Here is a 20680-nt window from a genome sequence, read left to right as displayed (position 1 = left end):
TTTAGCAGCTACCTTTCCACAACCTAGCCTCTCACTAATCTATAGTCCTCTTCTAATAGCCAGCTAGCCACTCCTGTCTAGCTGGAGAAAAACTCACAAATAAGAACTGAAAGGTATTTAGCAATAATTCAGGAAAATCTGGTCCACAGAAGTTACATTGGCAAAATGAAATATTTTAGAAGTGATCAAATTTAAACAATGAAATGTTAGCATTTTAAAAGTTGAGATTTAATAGATGTTAATTTTTTTTAAAAAATCACATTTGAAATCACTTATATTAGTTACCTTTTTATAGAGAATATAACAATTAATAAAAAAGACTTTAGAATCTAGATGTCATCATTCATTAACAGGGCTGAAAAATATATACTTACTGTCCACAGAAGTTTTTGATACTTAATCAATAAGTTCATGATATTAGCTGTCCCAGCTGCCATTACAAATTCTCTCTGTTCACTAGACTTCAAATCCAGTGCATGACACATGAAGAGATTTGGAGCCATGACCATTGCTACATTCATGACTGTCATCTTATTTTTCTCTTTATTGTCTATAACTCTTTGGAGAAACTCAAGCAGGGCCTGAAAAAGAAATGACTGCTTGAGATTTGTGTTACAGAAGAAGATAAGAGATTAAAGCACTGTAGAATATGAGATTTTTATTTAGTTAAAAAAATAAGTTGTGTATAACCACAGTCAGCTAGCCACATCCAACAGGCCCTGTCATCAAAGCTTCTCCATGGTTAACACACCCTGAGGTGGCGCTTTGTTTCTACTACAGACTATGGCACTGAGGACGAAGGCAGAGAGGATACACATCTGAACTAGGTGGTGGAGGGAGGAATGGAGAAGTGTCAGACCAACAGCCTACTGGAGCCATGGAGCACTGAAAAGTAGTTTAAAATATTATACAAGTATTCACTTGCTTCAGGAAGTGTTGTACTTTTATCTTTAGAAATTAACAAAAAATTCCCTTAAAAAGGCTCATTTAATCTGTTTCATTTGCTTTAAGGTACTTAACAGGTAGCTGACACGAGTTCTAAAAAGAACGAAGATCATGATGGGAAGAAAAAAAGAATGAAGAGAGACAAAAGAGAATTTTTTTTTTTTTTTGTGTGTGTGTGTGTGGAGCTTTTTTCCCGAGTATGGTCTTTTTTACTCGGTTTGATGCCACCCACTTTTACCTCTACTGCCAACATTCAGGTGTTCTCTGAGCCTACCCTGCACAAAAACCATAGGCAGATCACCCTCCTAATAGAGCTTAAGGCTTTACATCCTTCTTTTGTCTTCTTTCTTGAATTAATTTTGGTCCAGAACAAGAACAACAATAACCGCACAGGTATTCAATGTTTTCTGTGAGTGAGGCATTGTTTTAAGTACATAATAGAGCTCATCTCACCTAACCCTTACTGGAGATAGATGCTGTAAATATTCCCATTTTACAGATGAAGAAACAATGTCTAAGAGAATGGAAGTAACCTACCAGAGGTCATGTAGCTAACAAATGGGGGAGAAGGAATTTAATTGCAGGTCTATCTGGCTTTTGTTTCTGAACTCTTTATTACTAAAAAATCACATATTTTTATTTCATTTAAATTATCTACCTGAAAAAAAAAAAAGGTCAAATAAACTATACCAAAATAGAAAATAAAACAAACAAACAAACAAAACACTGTGTTCAGTTCAGGGGGAAAGAAACCTCCTAATAGGTTAATCTTGAATCAAGTTTGGCTGCTATATAGATCTCAAAAATTTGAAACAAACTAAAGGCATAGCCTTAGTATCTAATGATGTGATTTACCTATCTAATTTCCAGAACAGTGCTCAGAAAGTTAAATTGTAATCCAAGCATGAGGCTTTATAGAAACAATACCTTCTCAAATGAGGACAAAAGATTAATTGGTGAGGTTTGAAAAAAAATAGTTCATTTTCTTGCAGAGACCAGAATAATTAGTTAGGGACAAGTGTATTTCTTTCTTTATGAGCATAAATTAGAGAGATCAGGTAATGAACCATTTTAATTGTGGTTTGCACATGCAATAAGGTTATTCAAAATATTACTATCAAATAGTAGAATGTGTGTGTAGATGTGAAATTAATAAAGTGTTAGCCTAGCTCTTGCTGAAAGAACTTCATCTTCAGATGTATTTTTTCTTCATTTGAACTGTAAGAACTGCCCTTTAAAAAACAGTATCTATCACCAGTCTGGTATTTTATAAGTACTGCTGGACCCACTCCCTGAAAACCCAGTTTAAGTCCCTGTATAGTTACTTATTAGCTATGTATGATTTTAAGATAACCTTTTGACATCTCTGCTCTCTAAAGTCTTGTCATTTGTAAAGCGAGAATACAAATCTCCTAGCCTGCCAGGACTAAGTGAGACAATATACATTAACAAACTTCCTCAAAAAATTAAGAATAGAGTTACCATATGACCCAGAAATCCCTCGTCTTGGTATCTACCTGAAAATTTTTAAAACACTTTTTCGTACCCCTGTGTTTACTGCAGCATCATTCACAATAGCTAGGACATAGAAACAACCTAAGTGTCCTTCGACAGATGATTGGATAAAGAACATGTGGTACACATATATGATGGAATACTACCCAGCCATAAAAAGATGAAATACTGCCATTTGCAAAATCATGGATAGATTTTGAAAGTATTATGCTAAGTGAAATAAGTCAGACAGAAAGGGATAAGAACCATATGACTTCATGTGGGGTATAAAACAGAAAACCATATGACTTTATGTGGGGTATAAAACAGAAAGCAACAAATGAACAAACAAAACAAAACAAGAAAATAAACTTATAGACAACAGAATGGTAATTACGAGAGGGGAAGGGGGTTGTAGGGAGGACAAAGAGGTAAAATAGGTCAAATAGTGACAGAATGATACTAGACATGGGGTGGTGAGTACACGATAGAGTATACAGATGTCATATTGCAAAGTTGTACACCTGAAATTTATATAATGTTAATTAATCTTACTCCATTAAAATTAAAATTTTCTTAAAACTACAAAAAGGATAAACAAATGCCAATGATTATGTTTCCATGGATCCCTCATGGGTATCTTAACATCAGTCTTTGTTATTTCTCCAAGTCAAAGGAAGATATAAATCATTGATCCGAATGCACAATGATCCAAGGTAAAAAATAAAATAATAAAATAAAATCCTGGTCAAGCAGCTTGCCCAAAGACCCCTGTAGCTTTAGGCTTAAACTGGGGTGTGGTGTTTAACACAGTGCCTCCTAACTCTTAGATGTGCTGTAGAAATAGTCTACACAAGTCGCACACAGGGTTGCACCCTTCCAAATGGCAACTGAAGAAGGAGTGGCCTGAGGACTGGAAAAATTGGGGAAGCTCATGTTAAGCTTCCTGAAATTACCTTGTGATGGAGTTTTCCTTCTGTTTTTATGGAATTAAGTTTAAACGGTTTATTCTCTTGTTCATATGGTATAGTTGTTTCAAGGTTTCTATTATTACAATGCTTGCTAACTAAGCTACTAAAGCTTAAGTAAATTCATAAAATTACTTGTTTGCAATTTCCAATGTTTTACCTCCCAGAAGTGTTTCCCATCTTACTTATAAAATTGCACTCCTAGTAACTTTATTTGCAAAAATTAAAACTATGCTAAAATTTTTAAAATATATATTTTTTGAACAAAAATTTTAAAAGAATGAGCCTCAGATTTTGAAGGCAAACCACAAAGATGAGTTCTAGATCAACCTTGTCCAATAGTAACCATATCAGAATAAATGTTTCCTCCCTCAACTATTTGAATTCATTTGAATGCAGACATATTTTAAGTCAATGATGTGTCTTTCAATTCCCACCTTGTATTGACCATTCATAGGCCACACACAGACAGGTACCTTTATGTGAATAAGAAAAAGATAGATTAAATACTTCTTTCTGTATAGTAGAAGCCCTGTGTTAAGGGCACAGCTGCCAGTAGAGAATAGAATGGAAATCAGTCCCTCTCCACTTTGTCCCGGGCAAGATGTCTGTTTCAGCCACAATCTACACACCCTTACGCAGCAGCCATGGTCACACCATATTTGAATGTAACCCTTTCTGAAGTTGGCTTCTGCCTCCAAAACAAAACAAAATCTAAGGCTGCTTTCTCAGTGATTCATCTGATAATCATTTAAGCCAACAATTTTTTTCTGACTTACTAATGAGAATAATTCTTTGGAAGTTCTCCTGTAGCAATATGATGTTTTCGCTCTTGTAATCTTCATAAACTGCTTAATGCAGACAAGTATTAACATTCATGCCATGGACATGAAGGGACTATCACTCACCTAGTTTCAGTTCAAGGAGTCTTAATGAGTTACAGGAAAAAATTTCCAAGATTTACCAATTGGTGGTTTAGTTTTCTTGACATGAAATTTCTTGACATGATATTTCATTTTAAATAGAAAGAAATGTAAGTGGTAAAAGGGAAAGAGTTCTACCCTTGCCAGTATATAAAAAAAATTGTTTTGAATGCAATGGCAAAACTTAAGGTAAATACTCTTTCTAAATTATTTTTTAAAGTCTTTTTCTTTTATAAAGGTTTATAATTAAACCTTTTTTAACTATAAACTCTATCATTAAGGAAAATAAATCAATGTGGAAGAATTTACTAATTTATTGACTATTATAAAAGCCTCTGACAACACTTATAATAAACAGTATAAAATGATATAATATTAGACCAAAACACTTTGAAATGATGATATAAATCAGCAACTCAAGGTAAGCCCTTAGAGAAATAACTAGAATTTGTTTGAGTTGGTCTACCTTTTGGCTAAGCGAACATTGTTGGAATAGTCATTATGACTTATTCCAAACTCTACTGCACGGAATTACAAATGTAACATCTTTAGGCAACACTGGGTGATTATATGTGATGACTCTTAGGATTTTCTTTTTAAACATTTATTTTCACCTAATACACGCTCACTAAATAAAATTTGGAAAATGCAGAAAAATAGAAGAAAAATAAAAAGCACCCATGTTTGCATTAACAAATGAACCCTGATCACTTGTTTTGGCAGAAGAATGGTTAGAGTAAAATCAAAACACAAAACTCCTGATAATACGATTAACATGACTAATAAATGTATAAATAAATGTATAAAGAGTTAAAGACTTCTACCACCTGTCCTTAAAAACAGGTCTTTTCTTTAGAGACTACTACTAACATTTCCACGATAAGATCATGTTTTGCCACAATAATAAAAAATTGCTCTGCTTTGTTCTGAGGGACAGTGACGGCAAACGAATCCAGCTGACCTTCAGTGTGTCTCGATTTGCATCAGGCAGGAGGATGACAAGAAGGTTCAAAGCCTGTAGTTGTTGCTTCTTGGTCGGAAGATCTGCAGACAGATGAAAGAAATCTGAAGTCTTTACTGAACATTTTACTTCCTTTTTTCATTTTTGTAAGAAAAAAAGTTATTTGGCATAAACATCACTGTGAAATGTGAGACACAACGACTGAGCAGCAAGCCTTGTTGAGAGTGTGTTTGTGGGGGATCAGCACAAGCAGCTGCTGCTTTAGAGCTTTATCCTTAGAATGCTCACTTCCAACTGCGATCATATGACGAGCAGCCTTATGTTTGCAGACACACAACAATGCTTTGAAAATAATTTTAGCTTCTGCATGATAATTATTCTCCAATAAAAAGAGAAGATTGGACCTTCTATGATATGGTATCAAGGTACATCTGTAACGGTGAAGTTTGTTTCCTTTAATGGTGAGTGAACAAATTATGTGGTAAGAGTCCATGAATTCTAACAGGAATATGTAAAACAGAGCCCGGAATACAATAGGTGTTCAACAAACATTGATAGAATGAATTAGAAAACCAATCAGCAATGAAAGAGTCTAAGAAGTACATTATTATCAATGATACTTATCATTTTTGGTAGCTTTTATCCTATTTAAGTAATAATCCTGTATATCTGGACACATTCTGACATTTGTTTTCAGGGATCAATTCAGTCCTTTAATCCATATCTAAAGAATGTGTGCAAAATAACACAACTTAACCATTAAAAAATATATTAAGCAGAAGATGACTTCAGTCATGTCTCCTCTAGAAATTCTAAAGAAATGTTATGAGATGACACACGAGAATCATCTCAATATTACATGATTTAAGAATAGCGAATACAACTGAATTTTATTCAGCCACCAAAAAGGAATGATATTTTGCCATTTGTGACATCATGGATGGACCTTGAGGGGAAGTGAAATAAGTCAGAGAAAGAAAAATACCATATGATTTCTCTTATATGTAGAATCCGAAAAAAAACAAAAACAAAAACAAAAAAAGAAGCTCATGGATAGAAGAGATTGGTGGTTGCCTGAGATGGGGGAGGGGGTACAAAATGGGTGGAGGGGGTACGAAGGCACGAACTTCCAGTTATAAAATAAATAAGTCCTGGAGATGTAATGTACAGCATGGCAAATATAGTTAGTAATACTGTACTGAATATTTGAAAGTTCCTAAGTGAGTAGATCTTAAAAGTTCTCATCAAGAGAAAAAAAAAAATTCTTGATTCTAATGACAGATGTTAACTAGATTTATTGTGGTGACCATTTCACAATATAAACAAATATTAAATCATTATATTATACATCTGAGACTAATATAATGTTGTATGTCAATTATACCTCAATAAAAAATGTTAAAAAAAGAGTAGTCCATAATAGCTCTGCTTGACACTGCAGCTCACCATAAGCATCAATAATGTTCCCTTTTCTACTATCAAATGTCCCAATTTGGAAGTTAAACATGTGGTCACTAGAGTGTGGCAATGGCATTTTTCTTTTTTTGTTGACCTCTAGGACTAAAAGGGATAATTATGCCTGTATATAAACCTCATAAGATCTCCGTGTTCACTGAAAAGGAATTAAGAGCTATGAGACATTAGTTTGGAACTTGCCCAAGACTACAAAATGGCAAGACATTAGAAGTCTGTTGCCCTCCATCAATGAGACAGACAAATGATTTGTTCTGTTTCTGCATGACAATTTCAAAAAGTTAATTTTTCAGAAAATAGTCACAGACTCTGCCACATCCCCCTGTTCTTTTATGATAACTGTTAATCCACAGCTTCTCTAGTAAGTGTTGCTTTCACCACTTGGCAAGAAAAATGTATCAGAGATCTTACGTGACGCATTTTATAATAAAAGAAATGTGATTTTCAGGTTTTAACATGAAAATATATTGTATTGCTTAAAGGGCATGCAATCAATTTGTACCCAAGAGAACATTCTTTTATCTATTTACTCAGAGATGTATATTTATAAAGGAAAGGAAAACATGTGGCATTTGAGCACCGTTGACATCAGTGAGTCAATATATATCCAAATATATCTGGTAATATTCTTTGTGATACAAAATGTTATTAAAACAATTAGTATGGATGGCAGCAGCACAAGGATTGTTTCGAAGAGGGACAACACTTACTCTGGACAGCTTGAAAGGCTTTGAGATATTCTACACTGAGCAGTGGCTGGGGCAGCTCCCGGACAAACAGCTTCAGTAAGCTGGCTGCATCATGCTGCTTGACACTGTCCCAATTAAACGTCCCTTCATAAAACTTCGCTTCTAGTTCTTGGCAGAGATTCTGAAAGGCAGAAGAAAAAAGAAAGCTACCAGTAAGTACTTTTTTTTTTTTTTTTTTCTGAGAGTATGATACACTTCCCACTTTACAAGTGATTCTACTCTTTAGAAAAGACATCTGAAAGCACTAAAAGGCCAACACTTCTCTGTTACTTTGAAAAATATTATTCTCTTTGGCCCCAGTGTACTTTACCAAATGAAAATTATACTTACGTCCAAAAAATTCTAGAATTTTACATATTTTCCTGGACACAATACAAACCTTAAGCAGTAAAGGTTTAATGAAAAGATTAGTCCAAATAGTCTTTCCATTTGGGGTCTTTATTTAGATAATATAATTTTTCATTAAATTAAAAAATCATTAAAAAATAAGTGTACGTTTTAAATTATTTAGAAGGATGTTCCATGATACCTAATACAAAATACATAATCAATCTCTGAGTTTAAAACAGAAGGCTACCTTTGATTAGTCACCTCTGGGAAATGAAAAACCAAATTCTATAGCAAATGAGGCATGAAAATACATCAATATACCTGTCTGAAATGCACAGGCTGTAAGTGACATAGCCATCCTTATGCCAGCTGCAGACAACAGTTTGAGTCTGTGTAGAATTAGAATACCTAGTTCATTTACCTCAAGGACTCTACAAAATTTGTCTGACAAATTATTAGTAATAAATCAATTTAGTTTCATAATTACTATTTTCTATACACTTTTTCACTGTGGCATAAATCCTATGATATTAGAAATCCTTCGATATTAGAAATCCTTCCAAGTCTGTCACTTTCTTCTATTTTTTGACATTGTTCTCCCCAATTCATGTTCTTTGTTCTTCTTATAAGGTGAATTTATTACATTTGCTCTTCCCAGCACAACTCCATTCTCTATCCCAATTATGTCTGTAATTGGTGAAATATATAAAGGTGAACCTAGAAATAGAGAATGGAGGAAAGAGAGGTGGAGGGAGAGGGATGAGAGAAGGGAGGAAGGAGAGAGGGAGGGAGGAAGGAGAGAGGGAGGGAGGAAGGGGAGAGGGAGAGAGAAAGGAGAGAGGGAGAGAGAAATGAGGGAGGGAATGAAGGAGAGGGAGAGAAAAGAGTATAAGAAATTTGGTGGGGCAGGGGAGAAAAAAGACAACCAAAGATTTTGCATATTATCTTTAAATTATTTATAATAGACCAGCTGCTGCAGAATTTGGTATATGACAACAGGCCAGGTTGAGGAATAGAGCCAGCTGAATCTATCTAATTGACTTTCTTAGAAATTATATTTAGTTGAACTCAACCTTCTGTCAGCTATCCAGTCAAACTATAAAATACACATTACATTTGCTATTGTGTACTAAAGTAAATGTATTTATAACTTGTGAGTTGGCCATTACACTCTGCTAATGAATGCTGTGAACAGTGAACTGAAAAGCTACAGTATTCTTGCTGATATGGGTTACATGAAGTCACATTACCTGTTGTTTCTGAGGAATTCCTTCTCTGTAAGAGAATGTACTTCTCAACAGAACTTATCTCAGAATCACACACCAAGTTCATGACTGACTGTGGTGAGATTGCCAGGTGTTCACAGATGAAGTGAGACAATGGCAACTTATCAAACTTACAAGAGCACCAAAAAAGTTTCGGGGACCTCTGTGTACCAGACATCAAACCTAGGGGATTCAAGCTGAATGAAATTTGTGAGCGCAGTTTCTCAGGTTACTCGAATCCAATTAAATTGAGATCACTGTGCAGTAAGAGCCAAGTAAGCCAAAACTAGCTTCCTAAACTGAGGAAGCTTATCAAAATAAGCAGGTGATGCAAATTATGGAATGTATTCATAGTAATTCCACTCCTGGCAGCACCACTGCCACAGTCACCATAACCATCAGTCATTTCTGCCTGATCCAACTCTAAAGATTTCACATAGAATAGGTTAAGGAAATGAACAGAGAAAAATCTCTTCCCTCTATTCTCTTGAATTGCAAATTCAGGAAGACAATGTATTGGATGTGGGCAGTGACTTGTACTATTTCAGTTTAGAGCTAGAGCTTAATTTGGAGGATAAGGTGAAGGAGATTGTTAATGACTGCTAACCAAATATGTTTCCTAGATAAATTTTCCGTAGAGAGCTACAATTCCAAGTATGAAGCCACTGTAAAATGCAAATCCTCTGAGAGGCATATGTATCATGCATCATCTGTAGGGTAGTTGCACCTTTACTGTTCATTCATGGGATGTTTTATTCCCCTTGGGTGACAGAGAGAAAGGAGGAGGATACATAGCATCCTAGGACAGTGGAGAAGAAATGTCATCTTGAGAGAAAAGAAAGCAGGGGCAGAGAGGAAAGGGGGCTCCACTGAAATGTCTGAGAATGACCTCTTTCACGAGCCAGACTCGGGCTACCCTGGGTCCAGTGAGACAGGGAACTGTGAAATTCAGGAAAGTGATTGAGACAGAGTCTCACTTTGCCAGCTCACTAAGACTAATATTGTCTTCTGCTCTGCTCCCCTGATGAAGTTTATCATCCTGCTTTTTTTTTTTTTTAATTCAACTGCGATTACTTATGCTGACTAAATCTATCACTAGACCCGTATTAATATTTGACTCATTGTGTTCTCATCAGAAGGATGAGACTACTCATCTTTTTGCCTGTTTATTTTTGTTCCTTTTTATGTTTGCACAGTGGAGAGATTATGTGTCTCTTTACCATAGTGTTATTATAGGTAATATGGTAATTTTGAAAAAAATCAGAACTTACACAAATCAGAAGAGACATTAGAAAAATTAAATATAAACTGAATGTTAGGAGATTTTATTATTTTATTTTATCTACTTTACTAACGATGGAAAGAAAGGGCTGGGATGCAAGTTAGCTTTTAACATGCAAAAGTATAATTAAACAATAAAACCAAGAAATTACCTTGATTCTAATGGCAGCTCCAGGTATTCTTAAGAGGCCTTCAGTTTCTAAACCTCCTTCTTCAATTCGAGAAATCAGCTATGTATAAACAGAAAAACATTCTGATTTTGGTATTCATAACGGGTACAATTCCAAATTTAACATCTGTTTCACATATAAATAAATGAAAACTGATTACAATGACATATAAACTGGATTTCATGAAATTCTAAATGTAATTGCACTATCACTATCCTTTAAACCAATAAGTCCCAACACTTTATAATTTAGAAAAAGTTGGGTCATATTCTCCTTTGTAACAGAAGTGTATAATGTCACACAACAAATGTGGTACTCCAAATGAAGAGTAAAAATGTTCTTTGTTTAAAAGCAACTAAAACCATCCCTTTCTTCTGCTTTTCCTGAAACATACATTCTGCAATCAAATAATCTTACAAAATTCTAGTATTTGCACATTTACATCACATTTTTAGTTTGTTCAATGAAAAATTCTTTATATGAAGAAAAAAACTGTTTGCAAATATTCATTTCAAGCCTTTACACTTTTGGTGGTAAACAAATAAAAATCAGTTCTTGTATAAGGCCTCAAAATTACACTCAATGCCAAATTAATGCATGCAGATCTCTCTACCTCCAGAACCCTATTAAAATAAAAGGGATTGGTTTTTTTTTTCCTTTTAATAAGGCAGAAGCTCATAAGAATAAGTGAAATAGAGAAATTGCAATGACATACTGTTGGACACAAGTTTCTTGGCAGAGTGATCTTCCAATTGTAATATGCATTCCTTGGGCAGTACATGAAGGCTTATAGAGGGTACTCTGCTATTTTAAGGAAATTAATTTCCTTCTTGTCAGTTTAAATATGGGGCATTTACTAGCATCACATCGGTTCTCCTTCTTACCACTCACTCACTCCCCTTTCACAACAGCCTTCTCCTACTTTATAAAAGACATGCCTACTCTTCACTCATCTCCAATCTTACTGCAATATTTTATTCCCTAAGGCATAAAATCTTCCAGAGTGCCAAAAGAATGTAAAATTGTCTTTTTTTTTTTTTTTTCCAGAGGAAACTCCTTTAATGATTAACCAAGGCTCTATAAACTATGTAAAGCTTACTGTTTTCCCCTTGGTTATAAAAGCATCTCAGGAGCAAAGCATGGCATCATAAATGAAGTCTTTTGACCTTTGTCTGGATGTTCTAAAATAAGATATACTGTAGCATGTAGATACTGGAAGAGATGGCAATTTTTCTGTCCCTGGATTATGGCCAAAGAATGAACTGATCTTGAGAGAGTCAGGTAAGAATAAAGCAAAGAATAGTTTCAAAGTTCTCCCAAGGATTTATTATTAGTTAAAAAGAGAAGCATCTTTAACCAGTCAACACAACACATGATTTTTGAAATTCAACTGGAATATTATCCGAGACCATATTTTTCAAATTATGCTGGATAAAAACTCACAGCAAAATAATTTACATGAACTATTTTACGTTAGATGGACCTTATTCAATAATGTATTTAAAACCGAATTTATCAAATAATACCATGCAAAAGTTATTCAATGTACAAGCAATTTTCACTTTATTTAATCTTATAAAATGTTTAAAATGTTCTATCAACAAAAGATAAAATTATATGCTAGCTGTTGGAGCAAATTAGTTTTTAGCAGCATAAGCCTTTTGCTTTCATTAAATACAAAGGAAAAATTAACTATGATTTCTACATAACTGAAAGAGAGTAATTTCTAAATTTTTATATTCGAGTCCTTTTATTATTCTCTAAAGCTAAATACTAGCATTCAATAAAGGTATGTATATATATTGTCTGAAGAAATGTCATGTGTTTTCTCATATTTCTCACTCTGAAAATAACATTTTTAGCTACCACATAACATTGCATTATTAAAACATAAAAATACTTTACAGCTTTCCTTTCATTTTCAAGACAAAACATTAAAAATATATTGATCATATATTTTAATCATGCTGCATTTGGTAATTCATCTTTCAAGATATATTCTCTAAGTTATCAGTAAGTTTCATAGCATTTCCCAAAATACATATCACATACTTATATAAATTAAAAAACAAATTGAAAATGAAGTCAGACTTTTTGACACAAAGTATGTTTGATCTGGCTGATTAGTATGACAATAAGAATAGAATCTATATTTCCAAATCCCCAACCCTTTCTGAAAATATGGTTTAAACAATGTGACTCTGAGGAGAAAAAAATATATATAGTTCACAGATATTAGATAAGCTTTAAGCCCTTTTGGGGTATATTTCTCAATAACTGAGAAAGTATAATCCTCTAAAGACTACTAATGAAACTATTTGCAAATCAGTAGTTTCCAATTCTTTCCTTCCTACAAAATTGAAGGAATATCAAATTGCATTTTCAGTTGATAAATCAAAAAATATTTTTCATGATAAATCACTAAAATTTTTGTTTATAATTCAGAGGAGATGCAAACAGATAAGTGTTTATCTGACAGTAAGCTCTTTATATACCCTTTTGTTTTTTTTTATATAAACAAAAAAACTTTAAAGATATTATCCAATGACTTCAAATGGGTAGGTAGTCAGAGTCTCCAAAAGGGACCACAAACATAAAATGGGTAGGATAAACTGTGTACAACAACCTTCACCAGGAGAAACACCGAGATCAGTTTGGATGTAATGAAGAACGTGAGGAATAAAGGGATCAGAGGTCAGAAGGTAAGACAGGTAAATGACTGGCTTAGAATAACAGAAGATTAAGTGCCAAGTAGTTAGAGCTATAGTATCAAAGAGTCTATTGAGTCAGTTAATTGTGAAAATTCCCATTGCCACTCTTGCTGTTGCCAGGACTTCCAGAAACTGTGATATGCCTGGGCTGTTGCAAAGAATCTATAGTTTGGGTAGTCCATAACTGATTTAGCCTGCCTTCCTCACTATGCATTCCCTGGCTTTTATCATAATACGCAATCTGTGTTTCTGAACAATGATGGCTCAAAGGTTAGACTGAAATTCTTATATTGCCATAGATAATCCCCTTATGAATAATTGAGTGTTGACTACACAAGTGACTTGACAGTTTAACAATCACTTTCTAATTCTACTTTATGGTTTCTTTGCCTAGTTTGGAAGTAGACACTGGTAAATTAAATTGGACATCCTCACTGTAAATAGGAAAGCTTGGGAAATACATACAGGTATGAAATATTCATGAGGATTCAATTCCCTAGAAATTTATTTATAAGCAGTTTCCACTTCTATGTATTATAGAACTGAAATCTCAATTATACAAAGCCAGCTAATATAAGACAGGAAAATGATGCCAGGTAATCACATTTACAGTAATAACACTGAAAGCATCACCATGAAATAAAAATTATGAGCCCTTGAAACAAATTTTTTTTCCTGAATAGAAAATCAAAGTACAAAATAAAAGAGCATATCAATTGGAAAACTACATTATAATAGTAAGAATATAAAAAATAAATTAAAATAAAACCACTATTACCTCAAGTATGTTTTCTCTATGCTGACCCATTCAGGCCTACTTACTTTTTGAAATATCAAGGGTATTTTAGTTCCTGGTACTTTCTTCTGATCTTGTTCCAACAATACAGCCAGTGGAACACAAAAAAGGCCAGAATCTGCAACAAAAAATTAAATTAAATTTCTTCACTTCCATCAATCCATAAAATATTAATGCAAAATGTTAAGCCGTAAGATTTCTGATACTGTCTATCAATCAGACAGCTATTTATTGAGCACCTAGTAAGAGAATGACCCTGTGTAGTTATTAGACATAGACTCTCGATAGGAAAATTTGGGCCCTGCCACATAGAGCAATCTAGCAAGGAAAGACAACTAAACAAATGATCGCAAATAATCTCACTGAAATACCTAGAAAAGTATAAGCTGCTACATATGAGAGATGAGTGTTATGGGACTGCATAAAATATGCAAAAAAATTACAAAATGTAGTCGAATTAAAAGTTTTGGCTTAAAGCAAATATCACTAATCTCTTCCACACTTAATTGACATTTAACATTCTACATTACAGCAAAATATAAATACTGTTTTTTTGAGAAATCAGTCTATAAAGGGTATTTTCTATTTTTTGTTTTTTTTTCTTTTAGAAAATATAAATACTTAATATTCTTGAATGTAAATTTTAGATTTTATATATTTGAGAATAACTCTGGAAGAAATGACACATAATAATTTACAATTTTTCTAAATTGAAATCATGTGCCTTGAGTCTGTTCAGTGCTGCTTCTGCCCAATACCTGCCACTCCACCCCTATCACTGAGTAGAATAGTTAGCACAGAAGCATAACACATATCATCAGGAGAGATATAAATAAATTGTGAACACAAAAAGAGGAGTTATTTTGTGGTATGAGGATAGACATTGGAAACTGTGACCCTCAACAGAAATGTAATTCAAAAGAATGCCAGTAATCCAGTAAATACTTTATGGTTTAAAAATTAAGAAAAGATGTAATCTTTAAGAATGGAGAGTCTCGTTTATAAATTGCATAGGTAAGATACAAAAATATTTTAAAAAATAAAAATAAAATCTATTCTATTAATAGTGATACTTTTAATAAGAATGACTATTTCTCTTAACTGGCTTAATATTGTTAGGATGCAATTCTAAAACAGCATTAAAAAATCTTCTTCAAGCCACTTTTAAAGTCAAGCACTGAGTCACAGCTATTTAAATTATATTTCCATTTTATATTTGGAGAAGTCTTTATGATGAGCTTCTAAAAAGCATCTGAAGTCTTCGTTATCCATAATGGACTTGTGAAAAAACAGAAGCACCATTTAACTCCAAAATTCACCATCCCAGGCTTTAAGCTAAAATATTCAAAGGAGCTGTGCACAGAATGTCTTCTGGGTCCTGGCATGGAAGAGGGCCTGAAGGGAAGGTACACTTCAGTCCTACAGAGAAATTGCCTCTAAAACTTAAATCAGATGAATACTTGTCTTTGCTAATGTTACCATAGCAACTCAATAATCCTCCTTCTTGATTTCTCTTTAGGAGAAAATTTTAAGGTTAAAGAAGCGGTCAGAAATTTCTAAACAATAAAGCTTTGTCAATAAAGAATTATCTGGATTTCCAGACCAATTGAATCTTGGAAAAACAAAAACCGAGGAAGTGCCTGCTCTCTATCATATTATAAAAAATAAAGTATGTTCATATAACAAGTAAAGCAAGCTGCTTACAAAAGAAAATCTAACATATCCACGATAAATACAATTTAGTGGTATCACGTGCCACAATGGCATTATTTTCTTAGTAAAGAACATTTTTGCAAAATATTCAGAATGTTAACGAACAAAGGAACAGACTAACTACCCTATGTATTACCCATTGAGTAAATAAGCAAAAGTAAGCAACAAATTTTAAAGGGTCAACAATTTTAAAGTTATTTTTCAAGATCTCATTTTGGAAATTAATAAGTATATGTACCAAATGTATTTTTTTAATACATAGTCTTCAAAGGAGAAAGCATGTGAGTTAAGATTCCTTGATTCAGAATTTCCATCTAATTTCCTTCCATGGTAATTAAATGTTTGATTACGCCCTTGTTTTCTATAGTCTAGGAGACAGTGCATTTAATCAAGTTACAAAATTTTTGAAGACAACGTTTTAGAATCTAAACTTCAGATGTATTCAAGTGTTTGTTTATTTTGTAGGTGTTTCTCTCCTAAAAATACTGCTAAAAAGCCAACCTCATCCTTGCTGCTTTACAAGTAAATCCAACTGTTTTTCATTTCAAAATTACCTTTTGTTTTGATTTTCACAGCTTTTTGTTGTTTCAGTTCAATACCCAATACATCATAGAGGGCAGTCAGTTCGATTAGGGCTAAATAGCAAACTTTCTTCATGTCCTGGGGTGCTAGGTCACCAATCCTGGTGGTGCCTGTTTTGTCTATTGGCAATCTGAAATTCTAAAATAAACACCATTAATATAGTAAAGGTGTAGAGTATTTAACCTTTTTTTTTTTTTTTTAAATGAAAGAAGACAAAATTTAAGTATAGAAAGAGGTTATACTTCAAATAGTGACAATGACAGCTATGGCATAATATCTCCTGTCAGAATAAAGAGCAACACTGTGCCAATGATGATGTCCAAACCTGTGGGAAGTTCAAGAGTCAGTATCTGAAGTTTGACAAACAATGGAACCAGACCATGTACTGGAAGTATGAATACTGGTGGCTAAGAGGACAAAAGAAACAGTAAACCCAAAGCAGAAAAGGAACTCTAGCTAATTGACCTTCAAAGACCAGGGAAGATTAGAAGTCCAGCACAAACCATGAGGAGGAGGAAGAAGCAGGTGAAGTAGAAGAGGAGAGAGAGGAACAGAAGCCATGAGTAAGTGCTTACAGTATGTCAGGTACCCTTTACCTACTTATTATTATTGTCATATATACGACATTATAGATACAATATATAATATTAATATAATAATATTGTCATAAAAACCCAAAAAAGACAGGGCTGTGTAGCAAACACAGTGGGAGGTGAATAGCAGAGAAGAGACTAAGAGCATGGACTTTAGAGCCAGAATACCAGTGTGTGTGTGACTTCTGGCAACTGCTTAACCATTCTTTCAGTAAAATGGGAGGAAGGGATGGAGGAGGAGATGGAGAAGGGGGAAGAAGGGGAGGGAAAGGAGGACAGGAGTGATGGGAAGGGGGAGAAGAGAGGAAGTGAGGGAAGGGAAAGGGGAGGAGAAAGAGAGAGGGAGAAGAGGGGGAGGGAGGGAGGGAGAGAGGGAGGGAAAAGAAGGGGAACAGGGAGAGGGAAGGGGAGAAGACCACTTAACTCAGAGGGCCGTTGTGAGGTTTCATTGCTTGGCGCTTCCCAAACACATTTATGTGGTTGCTACTAATATTACTTTCACCACTAAATAAGTCAACTGAGACTTAGAGATACTACCCAGACCTAGAGACACTACTATCACAGGCAAATAAGTGGTGTTTTTGTTGTTTCGCTTGTCTCAAATATTATCTACTACCTATTTTGCCTCTTTTAATATTAAATACATTAAATATGTAACACAAAGCACAAGGAAAAAACATGAACTTCTCTAACATTTAATTCAAATTGCAGTCCCACTGTATTTACTGATTATTAAAATAATAATGATTTTCAAATAGTTTGTTAACAATCATTAGTTTATCTTTTAGGTTTACCTTTGACTTCTTAATTAAATGTCCAAGAATGTTCAACTGATTCCCTTTTAATCCCTTTGCTTTGCTCATTTTTATACTGTTTCATTAACACTCCATAGTCTAAAAACTCTTGCAAAAGACATGTCCTAAAGTAGCGGTTTTCAAAGTGTAATCCAACGAACTGGTGGGGAACCCAACATCCTTTCAAGGAGACCAAGAGTGCCAAACTATTTTAAGAATTAATATTAAAACATAATTTGACTTTTCACACTCATTATCCCATGATTATACAGTGTTTTCCAGAGGTATAATACATGTGCAACAGACTGCATACAGAAGTAGATATGAGAATAAAGTTGCTAAAATGTGAAACCATGCCACATTTCTTAATTTTTTTAGAAAATATTATTATTTTTCATTAAAAAGTTGTCAACTATAATACTGTTTTAAATTGAATAAATATTTTTAAACTTCTCAACTTTAATTTCTAATATGGTAAATGTCCATAGGTATAACTAATATTAATGAAAGTTCCTCCCCCAACATACGCACAATTTTTTAAGTTGTTTAATTATAAAAAGAACTATCCTTTTGTCTACATGTTCACGTTTCACAGTTCAAGAACACAGGTCAGTGACAAATATCCATGGGACCTAATACAAAGAAATTCTTCACATTCCAAAATCACCTCGGGCCAGCCTTCTTCATCTCCCCAAAATCTTTCATGGAATCATAATTTCTGTAGAAATCTGCATATGCCTTCTGTGTTCAGTCACAGCAAACTTATAGAGACCTGCAATCCCCAAGAGACAACTAACACTCTAACAATATGAAATTAGAAATGTCTGGACAAGAGACCACGCATCTGAGGTTTTGTCAAAGCTAGAAGCCATGGTAGTTATTCTCATCACCAACATCCTTCCTGACTGATAAAATAAAAGCTTTTTCTGGTCCTCAACAATTTTTAAGGGCCTAAAGGTGTTATAAGACCAAAATGATTGAGAGTTGTCATCCTAAAACAATTCTTAATATCTGCAAGTTTGGATTTTTCAGGAGCTAATTTCTTTCAAGCAAACTCAACTCTAAGAGAAAATCTTTGAGTCCATTATAGGAGAATAAGTTTGTTTCTTAACTTTTGGTAATACATTTTTCCCTCTATAAGAATATTAAATAAAACAGCAGTAGACATGATTGAATAAGCAACCTAAGTGAATTTCCAGCATAACAGTTAATGGCCTCCATGGTGCTATGCAAAGGGGTTGAGAATATGAAGCCAAACTAAGCTGGCAAATCCTATCTCCTTCACTTGCTATCTATGTGACCTCTAGCAAATTATATCAACTTCTGTGCCTCAGCCACTTCATCTGTAAAATGGGAGTAATAATAGAACCTACCTTATAAGGCTGTGGTAGGGATCAAATGGCACATATTAAGCACTCAAAAAGTGGTATGTATTATTACTACATTTTTTTCACCAAACTTTTTCAATTTCAAGATTTCGTGGTTTTCCTTTTTTCCTAACTTACTGCAAGATAGGAAAAAATAAGAATAGTACTCATATTTGATAAACTGTCTCTCATTCTATTCTGCAAAAATCCTCATAGGATAAGAATTATTACAGCATATTTTAGGTGGAGGAACTGAAGCTCAGTAAAGAGAACTAAATAGCAGCCAGTGATGGAATAATGATGCAAATTCAGAGCTTCTAAATCCTAAGTTCAGTAATCATTTTGTTCTGCTCCACTTTTCCCATCCATCACAGCAGGCAGGGAGGAATCTAGGCTGATCTGTGTTGATGTAAGACTGTGAGGCCCTCAAGGAGAGGAGTCATGTCTTAATCACCTGTAACCTGACTGTATCATAGGCTTAGCACACTGCAGGTTCTGTCCCAGTCTAGTCGATGAATGAAGATACACATCTTGCAGGGAGAAAGCACAGAATCAGATTCAGTGAGGTGCAGGGTCCCTTCATTTCCTTTGATTTTTACAGAGCTCTTTCTTTAAAACCACACAAAACTTTTCACGTTTTCCTCATGCTTGGCCCCAGAGTTCTAATTGCATTGTTTTCTGAAGGGTTAAACCCAATCCTATTTACCAACGATTTATTTAAAAAAAAAAAAAAAAATTTCATTAAAATCAGTTGCTCTGGTCTAATAAGCCAAACATATGTAATATAATTATTTAAAGAATTGCCTGAGGTAAATGTTTAAAGGAACCTGAAATATTATTAGTTCAAACATTTGATTTACCTAGCAATACATGCCATGCATGAGCTTTATTTATTTATTTATTTAACATTGTGCTTAATGAAAGAACTTAGTTCTTTATACCAATGTTTAATTCATAAAGGCAGCTTTAAATATTTATGAAGTTTCCTGCAGTTTTGTTTAGTTAATAGACTGGATGGTTCAGTTCATTGGATAAGAGAAGGCAATGCAACTTCAGCAAAAGGGTAAAGCTCTTTACCCTTTGAAAAATATATTTAAAGAGTGAGATAATTTTTTTTTTTTAAATATTGGTTCTCATGTGTTACTGTAAATTCATCAGGTAGCTCTTCAGGACTGCATCCTCATAATACTAGGGGCCCCTTAGACACCTCATTAGTTAGGATGAATTTGACTTATTTACTCATCAGTCACTTGAGCTTTGACTTGGAAAGCAAGGGAATCTATTTTCCCTTGGTCACTTTCCACCAATAACTTTTTTTATAGCATCTGCTAGGCAAGTCATTTCCTACTTAAGACTTTTTCATGTGTAATATGTGATTTTTATTATAGAATTTAATTCATTTTCATCCCCAGAGCATGAATACTTTTCTATATAAATGTTTTCAGAATCTTTCAAATTTGCAGGTTTTTTAAATATTTCCTTTTTTTTAATGAAGAGCAATAGTCATAATTTAACCTTTTCTTGACAATTCGGGATTATGACCTTAAATACCTATTTTTATATCA

The 20680-nt window shown here is 33.9% G+C and overlaps 1 protein-coding gene across 1 annotated transcript in view; it reads right to left on the bottom strand.

The window, feature by feature from the left end:
- The window catches only part of ARHGAP18 (Rho GTPase activating protein 18), a 115888-nt gene that overhangs the window by 19596 nt on the left and 75612 nt on the right, over positions 1-20680 (bottom strand). The window contains exons 6-11 of the mRNA XM_011358728.2: positions 16334-16499; positions 14093-14184; positions 10542-10619; positions 7475-7634; positions 5292-5374; positions 375-581 (exon numbers count right to left, since the gene is read on the bottom strand). Coding sequence (XP_011357030.1) covers positions 375-581; positions 5292-5374; positions 7475-7634; positions 10542-10619; positions 14093-14184; positions 16334-16499 — 786 coding nt within the window. The remainder of the gene's footprint in view (positions 1-374; positions 582-5291; positions 5375-7474; positions 7635-10541; positions 10620-14092; positions 14185-16333; positions 16500-20680) is intronic.

The sequence above is a fragment of the Pteropus vampyrus genome, unplaced genomic scaffold (genome assembly GCF_000151845.1).
Source record: "Pteropus vampyrus isolate Shadow unplaced genomic scaffold, Pvam_2.0 Scaffold43, whole genome shotgun sequence".
NCBI classification, from domain to species: domain Eukaryota; kingdom Metazoa; phylum Chordata; class Mammalia; order Chiroptera; family Pteropodidae; genus Pteropus; species Pteropus vampyrus.
Note: the sequence above shows the minus strand (reverse complement) of the source record. Positions and strands in the feature narration are given on the sequence as shown.